We start from the raw sequence: 25,913 nt of genomic DNA on the forward strand, positions 1-25,913 counted from the left end.
TTTAACAATAATAGAGATAAAATAAATTTTCTGCTAAACAGTATAAATAATAATAATATAAATATAGTTAATCATAATGTTTTTTGCGGAGTAATAATTAATAAATGCTTATGCGGTCAAGAATAAATATATTACTACTCTTCTTCTTTAGATAAACCTGCTAAAAATCTCCCATTTTCGTAATCTTCTGGTTCATCTTTTCTAAAATCTAAATCTTCATTATCTTCTTCATTTATTAAATTATCTTTATTTTCTTCTTCTTCGATAAATTCATTTGAAGAATCTTCTAAATTAGCAGAAGTATTATTATTATCTTCATCGTCATTATTGAATAGATTATTATTATATTTGTCGTTATTTGACAGCTTTTTATTATATACTTTTGTATATTTAATATAATTATTATAAATAACTTTAATGGTATAAATTAAAATTTTAAGATTTAATTTTGATATAACAAAAGCAAAAATATTATATATAACGCCTTTTAAATACATTATAAAGAAATTCATATCTTGAAATATATTATTATCATTACTTGCTAATATTATATTATTAAAATTACATATTTCATTTTTTTCTATTATTATATCTTTTATAATTTTCCGCTTTGATTCATCTTCATTATTATAAAAACTATTTTTTATTATATTTAATATTTCTTTCTCATCATCATCATCTGTTAAAGTGTTTTTATTTAATATTCTACTTAAAATTCTAATTAAATATAGAATAACAGAAATAAGATAATTATCATCGTTAATTATTTTATCAAACATAGATTTAATATTTTTATTTTCATTTAATATTTTTTCTAGCAGTTTAGAGTTTGTATTATTTTTTAATATAATATCACGTACTATATTTTTTTTCTCAATATAGTATTTTTGATTTAAATCATTATTTGTATTTGTTTGTTTTATTATAGCCATTACTTGTTTATCTAATTTATCTTTATATTTATTATAGTAGTTAACAGCAGTAGTAGAATTAATGTCCCAATTACTGATATAGCCGCATGCTGAACATTCTATATTATTTGATGAATAAGTATGAGATATATTAACAGGGCAGAATTTTTTTATTTTTGCTAAAAATTGTTTAACTTTTATAATATTTATTATTTTATCTAAGTTAGTAGAGTATTTTTCTATATTTTTATAGTCCCAGCCGCAAACACTGCATTTAATAATACCATTATTATCTCGTTTAAAATCATGTTTATCGCCGTTTAAATCATATAATATATATAAAGGCGGTTTAATATTATTTTTATATTTATTAGAATTTATCACATTATAATCGAAATAATAATAATCTTTATTAATAAGAATAAAATCTTTTTGATAGTTTTTTGGGTATATATTTATTATATTATATACATCTTTATTTGTTATCATGCTGTTGAAAAATAAATCTCCATCTATTTTTGCATCATAATCTAAAGCAACAAAAATTCTTTTATCTGGAATTAAATAATTCCACTTTATATTTAATCCTATTCTATTATTTTGTCTTAATTTATTAGTTTTGCTGTTTTTAATGTAATTTAATATAATACCTATATTAGAATGAATATTAGTTATAGCTTCATTATATATTTGCGAGTATTCTACAGCATGTGTGTTTTTATTAAGAGATATAAATTGATTGTACATGTTAGTAAGTATATCATATATATTACCAGTTATATCTAGCAGTATTATAAAGCCTCCTTTAGTAGTTTTTAATTTTTTGCTAAGTATATTAATAAAAGCAGCGCAGTATATCATAGCGAAAATATTTAATACGTCATTTTTCATTTCATTAGATAATATATTATTTTTTAAATAATTTTGCAAATTAGTTTGTGTTATTTGATATATGCAGGGTATACACATATCAATAACATCTTTTTTGGTTAAAATAGTTTCATTTGTAGTTATAGATGGTAGTCTAATATATATATTAATATATTTATATATTAATTTATATAATTTATCATCTGCCATTTCTTTATATATATAGTCGTCTAAAGAGTAATATTCCATAGATTGCATACTATCATAATCAAATAATTCTGATTTACATATTTTACATACAGCTGTTTTTTGTTTTCTGTTATATATAATATAATTACTAATAGCGTTTTTTTTATTAAATTCGCTATCATCTATCATTTTAAGTAGTATTATATTATGAGGACATATCATGTTTTCACCGCATGAATTGCATATTATCATTTGCTCGCGATTATACATATTATCATAATAATCTTCTAATTTCTTTGCATTTTTCTTTATATTAAATTTAGAAGTTTTATTTGAATACATTATATTATAAATTAATAATTTATGCGGGCAGGAAATTTCTATAGATGATGTTTGGTCGATTTTTGTAAATTTTTCTAAATAATCATTTATTTTTTGCTTTATAGATTCGCTAAAATTAGTATCATCATATATATTTAAATAATATTCATTTAATATGTTTTTAATTATATCAATATTATTAGAGTTTTTATATTCTTTTTTTCTTGATTCCGCGACGCTTTTGATATCGTCATAATTCATTACAATATCAAAATATTTGCCCTCCATTAAAGAATTTATATCTGAGTTAATACCAATTTTATAATTTTTTATTTTATGCATTGAATTAATAATATTAATTATTGTTTTTGTTATTCCTATTTCATTTAATTTAATATTATATTCTTCATTTGCAGAAATATTTATAATTTTAATATTTTTATCAGCGAATTGCTTTAAATTTTTCACTATTTCTTTATTATTTTCATTTCTAATAAGAATATGTCTTAATTCTTCATATTCTTTATCATTTTCATTGCAGACATCTTTAAAGTTAACTATAATATACTTTGAACCAAATTTAATATTTTTAATCTGTGTATACTTTCTATTATCATCAAGTATTATACCATAACCATCTCTTAATGGAAATGATGCTTCTTCTTTAAATTTAAAGCAGGGTATTAAAGATGTTTCATTTATATTAACACAAGTATTATAAAATTCCGCTAACTCAGATTTAATATCGCCAAATACATCTACTAAACGAGAGTATATGTCTGCTATATTTTTTATATTTTTATATTTTAAATAATATGGTTGTATAGTTTTATGATTTAAATTATTTATAGAAGTAGATATACTAGTATTTACTGTTATTACAAAATCTTCTTCTTCCATTTTTTTTTTATTTAATGCAAAGAAGAATATATATGATATAAATTTATTACTATTAAAAAAATAAAAAAAAATATACGTTAAAAAAAAATTCTTTTAAATTTAAAAATATTAATTGTTTAAATAAATATTTAGCACTTCTATTGATTTTTCTCCATAGTCGTCATAAATTCTACATATAAATTCATTTATCATTCTTCTATAATCTATTATCAATTTCAAGGCAGAATTATTATCTATTATAATAGGTATATCTGTATTTTCTGTGTGTTTTTTATCTATAGTATATATATCAAATATATCTACATAATAATAATAATTACCAGAATTATTTTTAGCAGCGATTTTGCTATATTCTTTTAGTTTATTAGTAATAATACTTAACAGATTTACTTTTATTTTATTATCAGTAGCGGCGTTTTTTGATTCTATATAATCTTTATCTTCTATCATTAGAGAATTTAGTTCTTTTATATTAATTTCCTCATAATTATTAGTATTTATATAAAGTAATTATATATATCTGTATTAGCAGATAAAGTATTTAATTATATAACAAATATATAATTAAATACTTTATCTGCTAATACAGATATATATAATTAAATACTTAACAGTTATAATAAATATATATAATTAAATATTTAGCAGTTATAACAAATATATAATTAAATACTTTATCTGCTAATACAGATATATATAATTAAATACTTAACAGTTATAATAAATATATATAATTAAATATTTAGCAGTTATAACTAATATATAATTAAATATTTAGCAGTTATAACAAATATATAATTAAATACTTTATCTGCTAATACAGATATATATAATTAAATACTTAACAGTTATAATAAATATATATAATTAAATATTTAGCAGTTATAACTAATATATAATTAAATATTTAGCAGTTATAACAAATATATAATTAAATACTTTATCTGCTAATACAGATATATATAATTAATTACTTAAACAGTTATAATAAATATATATAATTAAATATTTAGCGGATATAATAAATATATAATTAATTACTTAGCGGCTATAACAAATATATAATTAAATATTTAGCAGTTAATATAAATATATAATTAAATATTTAGCGGCTATAATAAATATATAATTAATTACTTAGCGGCTATAACAAATATATAATTAAATATTTAGCAGTTAATATAAATATATAATTAAATATTTAGCAGTTATAACAAATATATATAATTAAATATATAATTAAATATTTAGCATTTATAACAAATATATATAATTAAATATATAATTAAATATTTAGCAGTTATAACAAATATATATAATTAAATATATAATTAAATATTTAGCCGTTATAACAAATATATATAATTAAATATTTAGCAGTTATAACAAATGTATAATTAAATACTTTATCTACTAATACAGATATATATAATTAATTACTTAACAATTATAATAAATATATATAATTAAATATTTAGCAGTTATAACAAATATATAATTAAATATTTAGCAGCTATAACAAATATATAATTAATTATTTAGCAGTTATAACAAATGTATAATTAAATACTTTATCTGCTAATACAAATATATATAATTAATTATTTAGCAGTTATAATAAATATATATAATTAATTATTTAGCAATTAAACAAATATATAATTAAATTATTTTAGCGGCTAATAACAAATATATATATATAAATTATTTTAGCGGTTAAATAATAAACATATAATTAAACAAATATATAATTAAATTATTTTAGCGGCTAATAACAAATATATATATATATAAATTATTTTAGCGGTTAAATAATAAACATATAATTAAATATTTTATCTGCTAAGAACAGATATATAAATTAAATTATCTTATTTGCTAAAATTATTCGGCAGTAAAAAAAATAACAAATATAAAATAATTAAATTATTTACAGTTAAATTAATTATTTTGCCGGCTAAATAACAAATATATAATTAGATTATTTTTGTTTACTAAAAATAAATATATAATATATTAATAGTAATTTGTTGTTTAGTGAACAAGAAATTAAATATTTATACTGCTAATAGTTAATATAATTAAATATTTTTATTGAATAATAAGTTAAATATAAATAATGAGTAAATATATTAATATTTTTTTATTGAATTAAATACATAATATAGATATTAAATTATTAATTAAGTTATATTAATAAATATATTTAGTATGTATATTTTTTTTTGTAAATTACATTTGTGCAACTTAAAATTACATTTGTGCGAATTAAATTACATTTGTACAACTTAAAATTACATTTGTGTAAATTAAATTACATTTGTGCTAATTAAAATTACATTTATGCAAATTAAAATTACATTTGTGTAAATTATGTGCAACTTAAAATTACATTTGTGCAACTTAAAATTACATTTGTGCAACTTAAAATTACATTTGTGCAAATTAAATTACATTTGTGCAACTTAAAATTACATTTGTGCAACTTAAAATTACATTTGTGCAACTTAAAATTACATTTGTGCAAATTAAATTACATTTGTGCAACTTAAAATTACATTTGTGTAAATTAAATTACATTTGTGCAAATTAAAATTACATTTGTGTAAACTATGTGCAACTTAAAATTACATTTGTGCAACTTAAAATTACATTTGTGTAAATTAAATTACATTTGTGCAAATTAAAATTACATTTGTGTAAATTATGTGCAACTTAAAATTACATTTGTGTAAATTAAATTACATTTGTGCAACTTAAAATTACATTTGTGTAAATTAAATTACATTTGTGCAAATTAAAATTACATTTGTGTAAATTATGTGCAACTTAAAATTACATTTGTGCAACTTAAAATTACATTTGTGCAACTTAAAATTACATTTGTGTAAATTAAATTACATTTGTGCAACTTAAAATTACATTTGTGTAAATTAAATTACATTTGTGCAAATTAAAATTACATTTGTGTAAATTATGTGCAACTTAAAATCACATTTGTGTAAATTAAATTACATTTGTGCAAATTAAAATTACATTTGTGTAAATTATGTGCAACTTAAAATTACATTTGTGCAAATTAAATTACATTTGTGCAACTTAAAATTACATTTGTGCAAATTAAATTACATTTGTGCAACTTAAAATTACATTTGTGCAAATTAAATTACATTTGTGCAACTTAAAATTACATTTGTGTAAATTAAATTACATTTGTGCAAATTAAAATTACATTTGTGTAAATTATGTGCAACTTAAAATTACATTTGTGCAAATTAAATTACATTTGTGCAAATTAAAATTACATTTGTGTAAATTATGTGCAACTTAAAATTACATTTGTGCAAATTAAATTACATTTGTGCAACTTAAAATTACATTTGTGCAAATTAAAATTACATTTGTGTAAATTATGTGCAACTTAAAATTACATTTGTGCAAATTAAATTACATTTGTGCAAATTAAAATTACATTTGTGTAAGTTATGTGCAACTTAAAATTACATTTGTGCAAATTAAATTACATTTGTGCAACTTAAAATTACATTTGTGTAAATTAAATTACATTTGTGCAACTTAAAATTACATTTGTGTAAATTAAATTACATTTGTGCAAATTAAAATTACATTTGTGTAAATTATGTGCAACTTAAAATTACATTTGTGTAAATTAAATTACATTTGTGCAAATTAAAATTACATTTGTGTAAATTATGTGCAACTTAAAATTACATTTGTGCAAATTAAATTACATTTGTGCAACTTAAAATTACATTTGTGCAAATTAAATTACATTTGTGCAACTTAAAATTACATTTGTGTAAATTAAATTACATTTGTGCAAATTAAAATTACATTTGTGTAAATTATGTGCAACTTAAAATTACATTTGTGCAAATTAAATTACATTTGTGCAACTTAAAATTACATTTGTGTAAATTAAATTACATTTGTGCAACTTAAAATTACATTTGTGTAAATTAAATTACATTTGTGCAAATTAAAATTACATTTGTGTAAATTATGTGCAACTTAAAATTACATTTGTGCAAATTAAATTACATTTGTGCAACTTAAAATTACATTTGTGTAAATTAAATTACATTTGTGCAACTTAAAATTACATTTGTGTAAATTAAATTACATTTGTGCAAATTAAAATTACATTTGTGTAAATTATGTGCAACTTAAAATTACATTTGTGCAAATTAAATTACATTTGTGCAACTTAAAATTACATTTGTGTAAATTAAATTACATTTGTGCAACTTAAAATTACATTTGTGTAAATTAAATTACATTTGTGCAACTTAAAATTACATTTGTGTAAATTAAATTACATTTGTGCAGAAAAATACAAAAATGTAATTTAATTTACATAAATGTTAAAAAAATTTACATACAAACAAAAAAAATATAAATACCATACTAAATATATAATTAATTATATATTTAAGAAATAAATACTTTTTTATTTAATCTGCTAAATGGCGGCAGTATAGAAATGGAAATAGATGAAATTCCAGCCGGAATGCCTATGTTAGTGTTTGAAAAAAAAATGTATGTATTACAAGGCAGAAAAAAAATAAAAAAACATATAGAAGATATTAACACTGGTGAAGTAAAAGTTATTGAAACATATGAACGTAAAATAAGAGGTATTGCTACTAGGAGAAAAGGTAAAACATATATAGAGAAACTTTTTATAAATAAAGCAGTAGAAAATTTAATGGTGTTTAATATTAGCATTGATGTTAGAAAAGTTATATATGATTTGATAAAAGAAATTTATAATATGGATATTGATATTTCGCATGTTAAACAAAGTGTATCTTACCGTCCAAATAAAGATAATAAAATGGTTATTTCTTTTGTTAATAGAATGAAAATGATGCATGATTCAGATATAGAAAATAATATATATATTATACCTATACCTAATGAAAGGTTCGAAGTAGCAGCAACTGAACAAGGGAGCAGAAAAATAACTCTTAATATGAACTCTAAACAAATACAAAAAGGCGATAAAATAGAATATATACATGTTATTAAGCATTTTAATTTAGCTATAGATAAAAATCATTATATATTAGATGTTATCTGTAAAGCTGCCGCGCAATTTCTAAAATATATGCATTATTATACTGATAATAATATAGTAGATAGATCAGTTATAATACGTAGTATTAGTAAAGATATAACATCTGAATTAAATATAAATCTTGAAACGCCTAAATTAAGTAGCCAAGAAAAAAAAATGCTATTAAGCGCGTTAACAACTGAAATAATAGATAAAATACATAATGAAGATTTTATAGATTTAAAAGTTATTCTGCTTAGAAAAGAATTCCCAATTAAACAAGATATATTAGTATTACATAGCATATATGATTTAAATTTTGCGCCAAATTTCTTTTATAAATCAGATTTATATATAGATTTAAAAAGTAAAACAACGGATGAATTACAAGAATTGCTAGATGGCTGCACTGCGACATCAGCGCGTGCTATATATAAAGAATTTGTAAATTTGTTAGCTCAATTGCATTATACTATGGAATATATGTTAAATCATTCACTGCATATAAATAATTGGAATGTTGTAAAAACAATAAATTATATAAATTTCATTTCCGATGATAAAAAATTTATTAAACTAAAAAACAAAATACAAGTAGAATTAAATAAGCTTGATGTAATTGAAGGACTAAAAAAAATATATATATTAAAAGAAATAATAAATAGCAGATTAAAATAATAATTAGTTTTCGTTTAAATGATATGCGTATAAGGCTAAAGTATCTACATCTTTATAAGACTGTCTATTTTTTTCTATTTCTATTTTTATTTGCTTTAAATTAATATTTTTTATATAAAACATTTCATTAGTAATATCTAATGAATTATTTAAATCCCACGCTGAAATTAATATTAATTTTTTATTTAATTCTTTTATCTGATTTTTTAATTTAGATTTACTTTTAATATTATTTATAATAGAAATTGGATTAAATAAATTTCCAACTCTTTCACCTCTAATAGTTAATAACTTATCTATAGCTGTTTTCATTTTATTAAAATCATCAATTGAACCACTTTTAGCTTGCCTGTTTATTTTTACAATTATTAATAAACTTATTATTTTATAGAAATATATCCATATTATATTTCTGTGATTATTTTTATTATTTGGGTTAGTGTCTAATAATCTATTATTGTTGTTATCATTATATAATAAATAAAATTTCGGTAATGTTTTACATCTATACATGCTAATTTGAATAGATTCTACGAAATTTGTCAATTTAGGAATAAATTCTGTAGGTTGCGGTACTGATATATCATAAGTAAACTTTTTTAAAATATTATATTTTAAACATTCTATTATATAGTCGCATTTACTATTATCTAAATCATTAAAATCGCTATTTTCAAAAGTAATAATGCTTTTGAAACTATAATACATAAAAGATATTAAATCATATTCTAAAGACCTTATTTCGAATTTAGTTTTCATATCATATTCTATATTATAATAATAAAGTATTGTTTTTTTGAATAATAGCAAAGGACAAACAGAAGTAAAATATTTATTGCAGAAATCATATTCATTAGAAAAAGTTAAATCTGTTACTTGTAAGTCTTTTAATATTTCTTCTGTTCTCATAATACTATCTTTAATATGTTTAGCCATATTTTTATGCTCGTATCCATGCTCATCTTCGTAATTACAATTTATATTTGTTATTATTTTGCTATTGCCTCCAAAAGTCATATATATAATATATATTTGATTTTTTTCAACTAATATATATTTCAAAAAAAAAATATAAATAATATTGATTTTTACTTTGTATAGTAAAATAGTAATGAGTAATAATTTAACTGTATATAATAGCTGTAAATCTATAGATAATATTTATTTTTGGCCTATACATGGAAGTAAATTATGGTTTGATATGCATTTGATTACTATAGGTGGCAGTCATGTGGATGCTTTTTTAAATAAATCAAAGTACAAAACAAAAGAAGAATTATTTTTAGAAAAAATAGGCTTAATAGTAAGAAAACAAAATGAAGCTTGCGCGTGGGGAATATTAATGGAAAAATTCTCGCAAAATTATTTACAAATAATATATGGCAGAGAAGTATTTATCCCTGGCACATTATTTTCTTTTCCGCTAACATATAGCGCTGATGGAATAATGTTTGTTAATAGCGGCGCCTCTAATCAAGAAAATTATTTAATTGAAGTTAAAACACCTTATTATAGGCGAATAACAAAAAATAAAAAATATATTCCTAAAGGATATCTTATGCAAATAAATCAAGGTTTATATATGATGCAAAATATAGTTAAAAAAGCAATATATTTAGAGGCTTTTTACGCGCCATGTTTAGCCGTATATAATAATAAGTTTATACTAAATTACAATTCACTACCTTGTATTAAAAAATATAAAAATATAAATAACCCATTAGCTATAGGATTTTTAACTATAACAACTAAAACAGATGATTTGTATATAAAATTAATAAATGATATGGCTGAAAAAACAAACACTAATATGTTAGATATGAGTTGTTTGCAGAAAAATGCTTTAGGTGAAATGAATATAATAATCTGCGAAAATTTAAATAATATAAATTTAAAACATGATATATATGTTTTTTCGAAAAATAATTACGATACTAATATAGAATACGCTATTAATATGTATAATAACTGGCATGAATTAAATAAAAACAATTTACGATTATGTGTTTTATTATATAGCGTATTTATAGACGATACATTAGAAGGAAACAATGAATCAGTTATTAGTTATTTAGATGATGCTAAGAATTTCTGCTTAGAAGCAATAGAATATAGAAAATTAGATATAGAAGAAAGAAAAAAAAAATATTATAATGATTTATAAATACTGGCGCTATAATAATACAAAAATTTCCTCGCTTAGTAGCGCAAGTATAATATATAAGAAAAAAAATATTATAACTATTTATAGTAAAAAATTTTTGACAGGTAAAAAATGTTATAATTATTTATAAAATACCATTACTATCATTAGATGAAGAATTATATAAATTATAATTTATTTCCGCGCTAAGTATTGAAGAATTGTTACCATTACCAGATGCTTTTGATGTTCTTTTTATATATACATTTTCACAAATTAAATTTAAATATATCATTTCTCTGCCTATATTTGTATAACATGTAGGTATAGATATTATATTTTTTCTACATTCATCATTCTTAGGATAAATATCTAAAATTGTGTCTACATCTTTATTAATAATATATTCATACGTAGAATCATTAGTATACATATTAACTCCACTAAATCCAAAAAAATACATATAACATAATGGATATATTTTTGGCTTAGAATTTTCTTGTTTATTCATTTCTTGTATTTTTTTATTCATAGAATTACCTAATATTTTTCCGTTAGAACGTATAACGTCTGTTACAAGATATATAATATCTAATTTATATTTAGCGCAATTATTTTTAAATTTAACTAGTTTTTCTTTTCTTGTTTTTTCATTTTTAATAGAATCATTTATAATAAAAAAAGCTATATTTTCATCACCTCTAATACTATGTTTACCATTAGCAAGTATTAAATAAGTATCTAGATTATCATTTAATTCTTGATTTGTGTTTAGCAATGTATAAGATTTCCATGCTTTTTCTTCTTTTATCATTTTAATTATATTTTCACTTATTTTGGTAATACTTATAAGTATTTTTTCACTCATTTTATTTTATTTAAAATATTTAAAAAAAATTCAAACAGATAAAAAAATTTGCTTATTTTTTTTTCTTTAATAAACTATAATTATAGTATTGATAAATTTTCAATGTTATTTCCACAATTTTCTAATAGAACAAATTATTTAATAATATTAGTATCTATTATATTTATAATAATTATTATTTTTAATATATTTAACATGCGAAATGATATAATGAATATAGAACGCAGTATAGTGCGCGAAGGCGCTGCTTTATTACATAAAGCAGGAGATGTAGAAAAAAGTATATTTGGTTATGGTAATGAACATAAATATCATCGAAATACCGCAGAAGCAGCAAGAAAATTTTCTCACGGTGCGACTTTTAATAATAATGATCGAGGAACAGATAATAATATATTAAATACTACTAGAGATGAAAAAAATGATATTTATATAAAGAATGGTATTACTTCTAATTTAAATAAGAAATATGATATAATGTTGCCTTTATCAGAGCAACATTCAACATACTCTGGCGGGCTAAATAATGGTAATTATTTAGGCGCTTCTACTGATAATTACGGCACTGTAGCTGGTATACATAATCAAATCTCCGAACAAACAAATGTACAATTATTTAAACTTAATAACAATTAAAATTTAAGAATCATAAATATTTTTTTATATTAATATAAACAAGCTATAATACTTTTAAGTTAAGCTTATAATGATTGATTTTTTTAATAATATTAGCGCCTATATAAATATAGTATATATTATAATTTTACTTCTTATACTAGTTTTTATTATAATTATACTAATAATGTTACGCCGCAATAGAGCTCTTAAGGCAAAAATTAAAGATTATGATAATTCTGAGCGTAATAATAAATTATTAGCAGAAATAATAAGCAATCATCAAGCGCTAGATATTAACAGCGCTTTTAACAGAGCAGCAGATAATAGAAATTTATCTAATCCTTCTTATAATAATATTTTGTTTAATACTGCAGCTACGTCTTCAAATAGCAATAATATTCAGGATGATATGTCTCAATTTTATGATGTTAGCAAAGATTTAAGTAATTCTGCTAACGATAATGATTTAATAACAAAAAAAAACCGCGGCGTGAAAAACAGAAATAGAAAAAAGATGATTTCACCTGAAGATTTTGTTGTGACTAATATTCCTTCTGAACATACTTCGGATACTAAGCTGCTTAATAGTGGTATAATTAGAGGTTATGAATAAAATTAAATTTAATAGATTTTTTTACGATATCTAAAGTCTATACAATAAATGTTTAAATCGCTGAATTTTTTGTATGATAATATATTTAAAATTATAATAGCTTTAGCAGTATTAATAATAATAATAGTAATAATTTATCATTTCGTGCTAATAAGCAGAGAAATAAATTATAATTCAAAACATAAACATAATCTTCATCATGAAGAAGAAAAAATTCATTATGATGCTAATCCTATAACTGGTAACGTAGGAGGTATTAGTGATTTTGCGCATAGATTACCTGATGCTCATTATGATTTAAGAACTCATATTCAACACGCTGGTGGCAGTGAAATAACATCTGATCATAATAAAATTCATTCTTATCATAAGTCAAAAATAAAAAGACAAGTAACTGAGGGTGATAATAGTTTTAGTAATGATGAAAGTAATTTATGGGAAGATAGCAGTCCTTTTTCATCGCTGGGTGAAATAGCGCAGTTTAAAGTTCCTTACTCAATAGGAGCAAATAATGTAAATGCTTTAAATGATTTAATGAAAATAATGGAGGCAAAAAATAATATTAGCACATCAGCGATGTACGAACAAGATATGTTAAATTTAAACGATGATGATAATTCTTATAATACTTTGCGCAACAGAAAACCTTATTACAATATAATAAAGCCAGATATAGAGCTTTTTAATAATATTAATCGCCGTCGAAATTAGATTTATTTATAGATATATCAGTTATTTTTTTAAGAACTTGTAATATAATTCTTGGATCTTCTCTATTAAAAATAAAAAACTCATTATTTTCTTTCATATTATTTAATGTTCTTATACAACAAGAAGTTATTTCTGTTGATTCATTTGCATTTATTGTAGAAGTGATATCAATATCTGATGATTTATCTATACAATAAGAACTAAAATGCGAAAATATTGTTGTGTTATTATTTATTTTTTTTCTATCAAAACAAGTAACAAATAATGTTATTATATAGACGTTATTCTTTAATTCTCTTTTAATTGTTATTTTATTTAGTATTTTTTTTTCTAATATACTACATGATAATTGCGTTTCTTCTTCAAATTCACGCAAAGCAGTTTTAATATAGCCGTATTTTTCTAAACTTTCTTCTTTATTTATTCTGCCTTTAGGAAAAGACAGATAAGATTTACAAATACGTTTATTATTTATAATATCAAGAATTGTATATCTATTGATTTTATTATTTAAAATAGCTTCATACAAATCTACAAAATTTTTTTCTATATTTGTTTTAAAAGATGTATTAGTTATATACTTATTTACATTAACATTAACACCCCAAATTATTTTAGTTAAATTTAAACAGTAATTACTCCAATCTTTTAAATTGTCAAAATTAAAGAATATATTTAGTAATTTTTTTTCTAAATTGCTAATAACTTTTCCTAGTGTTCTGCTTATATAAACATAAACATCTTTAGGATTTTTGTATAAAGCTTTATCATTAAGAAATTTTTTAAAATTATATGATGTTTTTTCCTCTATATATATTAAATGTATATCATCACTGTGTTTATTTCCTTTAAGAAATTCACTGTAATCATCACTATCTACAGCAATTATACCAAAAGAATTATAAAATTTTTTTATTAAACAAGAATTATTTTTGTTCATTTTTAACAAAAAATACGATTAATTTGTAATCATTATTAATTAAAAATATAAATATCAAAAAAAAGAATATGTTATATATTTTTATATTATAATATTATTTTATTTTATATATGCACTGAATAGTATGATATTTTTGGATCATATGATGAATCTATAACGCAGTTTAATTTAGAGCATCCATCAAATTCATCTGCATTGTTATTTATTTCTTCTATTTCAATATTTGATTTATCAGGTGTGATAGGCAGAAGATATGCATTTGCATTATCATATTCAAGTTTTATATTTATATAACGACCAGCTTCTAACGAGTTGAAACGTAAAATAATACTATTAACATTAATAGTAGAATATTGCACGTTATTACTATCATTAATAATATCATTCACTCCAACAAATTGACTGTTATTATTATTATATATATTATTAATTGCATCTTTTTCTTCGATTGGAGTTAATGATAAATAAAGTTCTTGCAGATAATCAGCAATTTCACCAACATTATCTCTATTAAATATATTATTTAAACATAATGTTTTTAGCAGAATATTATCACTTTGATAGTTTAATATTTCGCTATTGTTTTTGCATAAGAATATAGATATTATTAAATTATCATTTGATCGTTGTATAGTGAATTTAGATTGATATAAATCATAGAACATTATATTAGAGTCAATATTATTAAATTCACTATTATTTCCAGCTTTTCTAACGCAAAATGGTATACTAGTATAAATGACACCTCCAGTTTTTGTAGATAATAATCTACATGATATAATTCTATAGATATCCTCACTTAGAGCGATGTTTTCATCTATTAACATATCATCATAACATCTATTGCGTAATGTACTTAATCTATCTGACATTTCAATATTTAAGCCCGCTACACTAATTTCTTTCTGATTTTTATCAAAATATATTTCATTTTTTATATCAATATGAGTATTAACATGTTCTGTTAATTTACCGATACATATACCAAATCCTGCTCCATTAACACCTTCTACAGAAATAGACCAATCATTATTATTTTTATTTATTTTTAATATTCTTTTGTATCTTAAATTCATTCTACCTATAATTCTTGGTGTATTAGCATGAACAGTATTTAAACATTCTTTTAATACTTCAGAGTTAAAATCATTATATCTATTTGAATTATTAATATCTATAATTTTTATTATATTATCATCCATCATAATATCGCTCATAAACATGCAATTGTCTTCTTGATAAATAACATCTTGATTTATAATATTATTATTAAAGTCGCCTCCATACATATTATTAAATTGAATATTCTGATTAAAATTATTAGCGGCTGCAATTGGTGGTATAATATTACCATAACTATCAACACTTGGATAGCCGACATTTAATGAGTTATCAGGATCATGAAATATTGCAGTGTTTCTAGCAGATATAGTTTTAATAATATCACAATCTAAATAATTATTTCTAAATTCTGATGCTGTACTTGATGTTTTATTATTATACATATTAGTAGTTTTCAATCCGCTAGAATCATTCTTAACTTTACCAGTATCATCATATAATACATTACATAAAAGAGATGTAAAATTATTTTTATTGTTATAAGCTCTAAGAGTATTTTTATTATATAAACTACTACAATTCACATATAAGACAGGATGATTTTGTCTTGTTTCTGTATTCCATTTAAAGGAATGTTTAGATGACATTAAATCAAATCTATTTTGCGATGAATTAAGTATAGGCATGCCTCCTCTATTTCTATTTTTAGAATAATCTTTAGTGTATAAAATTTCTGTTGATGGAGTTAAATCATAACTACCGTCTGATAAACTAGTTAAAATAGATACTGATGTTAATATATTAAAATTAATATCAGTTGTATACACTGCTAATGGAACTTTATTACAATCAGAATAAACTTGCGTTGTAGAAATATCATTAATTTCATTATATATTTTTTGTACGTTAATATCTGTTACTAAAGTTTCAACTATATCATTATAATAATTAATAGGAATGTGTATACAAGAAATATTTTCATGAGTTTTATCTTCATTTAATTTAGACACATTAACAACAAGTAAATTATCGATTAAGCAGACATATACATTATTATGTCCTGCTTTTAAATCTATTTTAAATACATTATTATAATCTATTAAACCTGTTTCGTCGATTATTGGATATATTTGCTGTGATGTATATGGACCTTTGTTAATATTAGTAGCATATGGCATTTTATTAGTAAATTTGCTAGGATAAATTAAATTAACAGATAATATAGGATTAAATGAAACAGCTATAGTACATATATTATAGTCGATTAATTTAGAATTAACACCATAACAACCTGTTTGATTAGTACTATTAAAGCCTCGCAGTAAAAACATAGTTTCTTCTAATTTAGAATAAGTAAACAATCTATTTATATTAAATGAAAACGAAAAATTCATATAATCATTTTTTAATTTTTTATCTAATGAATTATCTTTTTCTATTGGTATAAAGAAATAATGCCTTCTATCACTTTCAGCATTGCTTCTAACGTTAAACGCTGAAGTTGTTTTTGTTGGGGAATTTCGAGCTTGTATTATTAAACATTCATTTCTTATAGATTTTTCACAACATTCATAAAAAACATTACTACTAATAGCGAATTTTTTAAACGCATTATTTTTCTTACTAGCGGAATTTTTAATAAAAACAGGAGTAAATATTTTACTGTTTGAAAAATCCGATACAAGTTGAGTATTAGACATTAACAATAAAGGTTTAACTGCTTGATTTAAATTATTATTAGCAGGTATAGAAATAATATATGAATTTCTAGTAAGAGAATTTTTTAAATTAGATGGGTAAAAATGATTAGGAAATATTCTATCTATAAAAGGTATATGATTTCGTATTTCATTTAATTTAGCGTGTTTTACTTCATGCATTGCTTTATATAATAAGAAATCATCATTATTATTAACATCAAGATCAATATAATCAATAATACTGTCGCTATATAGCATAATAGGAACATGAGTATTAATATAATGATATAATTTGTAATACCATATAATAATATATTCTATAAATAAATCTGTATTTTTTATAGAATTATTATATATTTCGTTTTCTATAGTAATATTACTAATTAATTCATTTTTTTTCTCCTCCATATTCATATGATCTAAAACACCCGAATCACCATTAATATCACTGGATGTATGAATTACGCAGCAGTTATAAGAATAGCCATTTTTACATAATTTTCTAATACTGTTTATAATTAATTCTTCACTATCAATGTTAATATCAGCTACATAAAATAAAGGATTTCTAACGTTTTTATATTTTTCCATGAAAAATTTGCTAATTTCAAATATACCTGTAATTAACATAGTAGTTTCATTTAAAATTTTAAATAATGGAATTGTTATTGTTTTTTCTATTAATTCCATTTTTTCATCTGAATGTTTATTTATAAGTAAAACATATAAATCATTAACATAACCTAAACTGTATGTTAATTTTCTTTCAGTTAAAAAATATTTATCACTTTCTGATACTTCTAAAATAATAGTAGGTAGTTTAGTATCTACGTCGAATATAATACCTTTAAAAATAAAATCTATTTGAATTCCACCTGCAATACTAACACCAATTGAAAATGGTATTGTTTGCATATTATTATTATTATTAATTATATAATTATTATCTATAGTTTTAATACCAATAGCTAATGGAATGCATTTATCATTAATATTTAAATGAATTAAAGAATTTAATGATATTAATGTTGTATAATTATATACTTCTCTGTTTGAACTTAATTTAAGTGTATCTTTTTTATACAAAAAACCATAATAATTATAATTAGTATCATTAACTACATTATTAAAACAATGATCTTGTTGTTGTGATGATGAATAAATTTCGCTGTTTATACTATATCTATTCATATTTCAAACTGTATTTTTTATTAAAAATATATTTTCATTTTAATAAAAAAAATCAAATTTAAATTATAACTTACTATAAAATTTTATTTATATTAAGTCATAATTTGCTTATGACAATCTATACAAGTATATACAGTAAAAAAAGGTTCATCAACTCGTCTTAGCATTTTTTCTTCTATTGTTTGCTTTCCACCGCAATTAGGACATTTACTTTCAGTTGCAGTATTAACAATTTTTTCCTCTAATTTAATTGGATTTAATAATATATCCATTTGCCGCCATTCATCTGGAGAATATTTTAATTTAGAAATATCATATTTTTTTTTTAAAAAATCTATATTATAAGCGCTCCAAACATTAACTAACATTTTATTTTGTTTATTTTTATCTGGATATTTATTAGAAATATTATTATAAAGATTATCAATTATATTATTAATAGCTGCTGTAGGTTTTTGATCTACAAATTTATTTTTTATATCTGCTAAATAATAATTATTTTCATGAAATAAATCAAACATAATTTTTTTAAATTCCATTATTAAATTTTAATTAATAAAATTTAATTCAAATTATAATAATAAAAACAATGATTGTTATTTTTACTGATTCAAGCTATTATAGTTTACGTTTAAAATCTACTTCATGTATGTATATACATAATATAACAGCTAATACTGAAAATGATTTAGTGAAAATAATAACATTCGAATTTAGTAGTTTTAATTCATTTCACGCCGAATTAATAGGCGCTATTAATGTTTTACATTATATTAATGAGCAAAATTATAATAATGATATATTAGTTTTATATTTAGATAATTCAGCTTGCTTAATAATATTAAATACTTTAAATTCTAGCGACAATGAAAAAAAAGCTCAAATTAATTATAGGCAGAAAAATAAATATAGTGCCGAAAATCAAACTATAACTCAATTATTAAATAATTTATCAGCGAAAAATATAAAAATAATTTTAAAACACTCTAAAGCTCACTCTGTTTCGTCTACTTTATTATTATCTAATATAAAAATACATTATAGCAAAAATAGCTTAATTAAAGATAAATTAAATGAACTTAGGAGAAATATAAACTTATATTATAATAATATTTTATTTAAAAATAACGCTGAATTATTATTAGCTAATTTTTACTCTGCTTGTAATGACAAAAGTTCTAGAGAAATATTATATTTTACAGCTTATTATAATAACCGAATTTTATTTAATCATATAGTAGACAGAATAGCTTATAATAATTCGCTTATATATACAACATAAATAAATTGATTTTTTTATAGTAAACAAATATGTCTAATTGTACATTATTAGAAGCCGGTAAACTAATACGGCATGGTGAAGTAGATTTGACTAAACAAAAAAAATTAATACCTATTAACTATATAATAGACTTTATTAAAAATATATTTTTAGATAATTCTATAGATAGATATTTACCTTTTATGTTTTTAAAAGCTTCTACAGGAACAGGTAAAACTACTGATTTTCCTGCTTATTTAAAAAAACATTTCGGTAATATAAGAATAGTTGTAACAGAACCTAGAATTGTTACAGTTGAAGGTTCCGCTAAATATGTATCTAAAGTTTTATTCAATGAAGAAAATGTCGGCAATACAGTAGGATATAGTACAGGTATATCAAAAGTACAACCAAGAGATGCTAATAGTAATTTATTATATATGACGCATACAACATTATATCAAATGTTTCTTTCTGATAATATTGATACAGCTTTACCATATGATATAATAATAATAGATGAAGTTCATGAAATGGACCAAACACAAATAATGCTGCTGCTAAAAATGATAAAAGATTTTATTTATGATAATCATATTCTTAATAATAATATTTCTGCTAAATGCTTGGTAATATTTCAAACTGCCACTATAGATGAAATTAATTTTTGCCGTTGGCTATGTAGCGATATTATAGAATTAAATCCTAAATATAATTTTAATAATCATATTATAGAAGTCAAAGGAAAAAATCTTATAGTAGACTCTATTAAATTAGCCGGCAATATTAGCAATGGTTTAAAAAGCATGGTAGATATTCTTAATAAACATGTATTTCCTGCTAATTTAAACTGTTTAGCGTTTGTAACAGATCAGAATATAATTAATACTATAAAGCAATATGTTTTAACAAGCAAACAGAATTATTCATGCTATTCATTAAGTAAAGTAGAACTTGATAAAAATCCAGATTTAATTAGCAGAATAAACATGGGAAATAAGCCTTATTTAATATTTACTACATCAATAGCGCAAACAGGTATAACAATACCTGATTTAGATATTGTTATAAATGATAATACTATAAAACAATCTATATATTTACCAGTTTTTAATATTAATATTTCTACAGAAATTATAACAACAACTGATACTGATCAGCAACGAAAAGGTCGCGTTGGTCGCACAAAAAACGGTCAGTATGTAAGTATGCTAAACTTGCCTACAGATGATAATACTGATATATACCCACCTGCTTTAACATTCACTAATGATTTATCAATGATATTAGATTGGATTATATATTTAAACAATAAAAAAATGAATACAAACTATATAGATTTATATTCTGCTTGGCCGCGAAATATGATAAATAATGGTATATATAGATTACTATCATTAGGTTTAATAAATAACAAATTAGAAGTTACTAATTTTGGGCGATATATAAAAATGGCAAAGAAAGAAATATACAATATAGACATTGAAGCATTTGTTATACTGTTTATGTCGCAGCAAATATCACCTACTATAGATTCTATAGATATTATATTTGCTTTATGTTTAGCTAATAACGCTGTAATTTTGCAAAAATTATATACTAAAGGCAATGATGGAATTGATTGGGATAAACTTTATAATATTTTTCTACCTGGAATTAAAAGATATAATATATCTAACTCATTTATAGATTTTTGCTTAATTAGGCGCTATTTAGAAAAACTTATTTTTGATGATGAAAACGTTGTTATTAAAGCAAGTACTGAGAAACTTATTGATTTACTTATGAGTTCTCATATGACTAAAATGTCTATAATATATAATAATGCTTTAGTAGATGATTCTAAAAAAACAGAATTAACACCGCTAAATTGCGTTGAATATGGTAATATTGTTGCTAAATTAATATATAATTTAATGCCTAATAATGTTATTACTTTTGATACAAATCTTGGTAAATTTGCGCAAAATTTTAAAAGTGTAATAAAAGGCGGAAATTTAATGAAAAATAGAGATTTAGAGTTTTATGGTGTTTTTCCGAAAAATACTGATACTATAGTTTATTATAAAATGCAGCTAGACTACAAAGAAACAATAAAAGATACTGGTAACAATATAACAGCAAAAAGACAAATAATAATGCCTATGTTGTTGAGATAAATATAAATATAAATATTAATACGTTATTTTTTTTTTATTAATATTAAAGACTATAGTTGTATATATACATTGTCTCTTATATATATTAATGGGCTCAGCTTCATCATCAAGTGTTGATTCACAAGGTATAACAACAGATATAGCAGATTCTATACAAGAAGTTTTAAATCAAGATACTAACACACAACGTATAGATCAAGAGTTAAATATTAAAAATGTAAAAAATGCTATTATAGAAAATGTAAATATGGAGGCGAAAGCAGAAATGATATTTAAAAATTTACATAAACTTAATTATAGTGAAACATTTTTTAATGATGTTAGTTCTGCGGCGGCCTCTAAAATAACAGATAAATTAGGAGGAATAGGCGCTAATATAAGTTTTAACTCTGTAAAAAATTTAGTAAAAAATGAAATAAGTAACAAACAAATATATAGAAATACTCAAAAATTTCTAGAGAGTCAAGATATTACAAATATTATAAATCTTATTGATACTCAGAATATTATATTAAAAAATATTAATTTAACTGCTAGATTAAAAAGTCTTAAAAATTCTATTATTAGTGATTTAGATGGAGCAAACGTAGGGCAAAAAGTAATAAGCAGCTTAGATATAACTAACTCTATGGAAAATAAAGGCGCTTTATCTTTTCTTGATACTTTCGCGACTTCAATTCAAAATGTAGTAATTGTTTTTATTGTAGGCATAATTGTTCTTTTTCTTGCCATATTTCTGTCATAGTGAAATATAATTTATTTATTTTTAATATTTGTATTTTTTTTATTACAAAATAATAAAATTATTATTATGGATGAATCAATATTAATACAGAAAAAAATAAATGATTTAAAGAATTTTTCTCCTTCTGAGCAGTTAAATAAAGAAGATGAAGAAAAATTATTAGACGTTTGTGAGAAATTTAATGAGTCATGGAAATATAGCGGTATATATAGGCGAGTATTCGAAGATGAAAAAAAATTTTTAACTAATGCTTGTAGCTGTATTCATAGCGATAATATATTGCCGCAGTTCTTAAATAAAGAATGTAGAAATAGAGGTTTAAAGCCGCAAAATATGCATGCTAATAATCTTGTAATATGTAACTCGAATAACAATGTACAGAATTCAGATAATGTTATTGAAAGTGGAAATAATATGATTGCTTGCAATTTTACAAATTCTAATATATCGCCTGAAGCTTTTATATATGCCGCTAAAGAAAGCTCATTTTATTTAGCGCCTAGTTGGCTATTTACGATAATGATATTTATTTTTGCTATACTTATTGTTATAATAATATCACCTGAAGCTAAAAACGCCGTAATACTAGCTAAAGATTTTATTTTAAACATCTTAAAACCAAGCTCGAAATAATAGCATATATACAAAATGAGCGAAGAAGTTTCTTTAGTAGATATAATAAAACATAATAATATTCTTCGTAGTCTTTTTATTAAATTAACATCTTTTATACTGCCGCGTAATTTAGCTGAGAGACAGAATTATGATTATGATAATCCAACAGAATATACTGCTTTAGACTTTATAGAAGATTATTGTAGGTTTCTTAGCGAAGATTATCTCCGCAGTACAATAGAACATATATACACTGATAATATAGCTTCTAGTTCTACATTCCCGCAAAACATAGAAAAAGAATATAAAACAAGAATAGAATATTTGCTAGATAATAAAAATCTTTTAATTCAGCTCTTTAAGCAGAAATTAAATGAATATCCTGGCATTATGGTGCAATATATATTTAAACAGCCAAAAATAGAATACTATTGCGGGCTTTTAAACTCTGATAGTAATATTATATCTGCTAAATCATATAATAATTTTAAAGAAGATATAACATCTATACAAGATAAAAATCAATTAAATAATAAATACATTTTAATTGATATGTTAACTAAATCTTTTTCAAAGGCGGCTATATTACATAATTCAACAATTAAAACAATAGCTCTTACAATATTTCCTTCTGCAACTGATTATATTTTTACTATTATTAAGATTTTATTTATATTACTAGTAATAATATTCTTTGTTATTATAATAATATCTTTTTTTAATTAATTTAAAAGAAATTAATATTATAAATTTTTTTGATAAATGGATAAAAAAAGCGATGAAGATTTTTATATTATAGAAAAATGCAAAAAAGATAAATTGAAATTAAAATTTACAAATAATAGCTTTTTTGCTGGAGGGGAAAATAATAATACAGCGGCTTCAAATATAAATAATTCTAGCGGAAAAAAAATAAAAATATATATTTAGTAGAAAAAAATAATATTGTTTAAATAATATATTTAAATAATAATATTGATTATTTTAAATATATATTAAAAGAAATGGACGATTTAGCAGACGAAAATATTAGCGAAGAAGAATTAGATACAGATGATATAATAGAAGATGATAATTATATTCAGATAAATAAAAGTATCGGTAATATTAAAGGCATATTAATAAGAAAAGAAAAAAGAACATTACCTTTTTTAAACAGCTACGAAAAAACAAGATTGATAAACGATGAAGCAAATTTAATAGAAACTAGTGGTTATATACCTATAGATAGCAGCCAAATAAAAAATTACGGTTCAACGAATTCACTTAAAATCGCTAAACAAGCATATATTTTAGGTAAACTAACAAATTTTACTGTAGTTAGATATGTTGGTTGTATTTATATAAATGATGATAAATATATAATCTGCGAATTTATTAATCCTTCGTATAATAATAAATAATATATATAAATAAATATATACAATTTTTATTTTATACTATTTATTTTATTAGAGAAATTTTTACTATCTAATACACATTTTTCGAAAAATTTACTTTCTTCTTCTGAAGGTAAGCTAAATGATATTTGTGATTTTTCTGATGAATGTTTATAATTATCATCATATTTATTACTTTTAATTAAAAATCCACTTGATGCCAAAAGATAAGTTATTATACTATTTTTACCATAATTAGAATTATAATATTTATCTATTCTTTGTTTTAATTCCAATTCTTTATTATTATTTTTATTATCGCTATTATCGATTATTTTCTGAGTATCCAATTCTTTATTATCGGTTTTATTATCGTTATTATCAATTATTTTTTGAGTATCCAATTCTTTATTATCGTTTTTATTATTGCTATTATCGATTATTTTTCGAGTATCAATATTTAATATTATTTTTTTTTCTAATTTATAATTTTTATAATCGCTATTATGCAAATTTTTTATATTATCATCATTTTCTATAAGTTTTAATATATTACTACAATTAGTACATAGTTTATTATTTTCTGTTTGAAAGCAAAATAATCCTTCTTTATTTAAATTTAGACAATATATATTTTTTTTTTCAAAACTAATAAGAGACATTTTTTTTTATATAAATAATTAAATAATCAAATATGCAAATATATATATAAATATATTTAAATAAATTTGATGATTTATTATATTTATAAATGTAATTTAAACAAATGGAGAAAAAAAATAATAACGATAATACTTATTCTGTACTTAGTCTTGATTCTGTAAAAAATCTTGCATCAAAAATAGAAATAACAGAAATAAAAAAAAAATCATTTCCTGAGCAGAATATAAATCCTATGAAAAATAATATTTTACTTTTTAGATTAAAAGACTGCACTCATTACATACATGCTATTTTAA

At 21.3% G+C, this 25,913-nt stretch overlaps 1 protein-coding gene across 6 annotated transcripts in view; it reads right to left on the minus strand.

Annotated features, from left to right (window-relative positions):
• Nucleotides 1-25,913, minus strand: part of LOC149876386 (uncharacterized) — a 195,896-nt gene that overhangs the window by 118,517 nt on the left and 51,466 nt on the right. For 3 of the 6 annotated variants that reach the window (XM_090075423.1, XM_090075421.1, XM_090075424.1), the window contains one exon: nucleotides 8,129-8,194. The exons of 1 other annotated variant lie outside the window; for it this stretch is intronic. In XM_090075423.1, the coding sequence (XP_089931549.1) occupies nucleotides 8,129-8,194 (66 nt within the window). Of the gene's footprint in view, nucleotides 1-8,128; nucleotides 8,589-20,254; nucleotides 20,530-25,913 lie in introns of those variants that run through there. 2 more of the 6 variants (XM_090075428.1, XM_090075425.1) reach the window with 2 other exon arrangements.

Source organism: Hydra viridissima, unplaced genomic scaffold (genome assembly GCF_058129835.1).
Source record: "Hydra viridissima isolate aposymbiotic clone 2 unplaced genomic scaffold, HvirCarnegie_v1 scaffold_21, whole genome shotgun sequence".
In the NCBI taxonomy this organism is placed as follows: domain Eukaryota; kingdom Metazoa; phylum Cnidaria; class Hydrozoa; order Anthoathecata; family Hydridae; genus Hydra; species Hydra viridissima.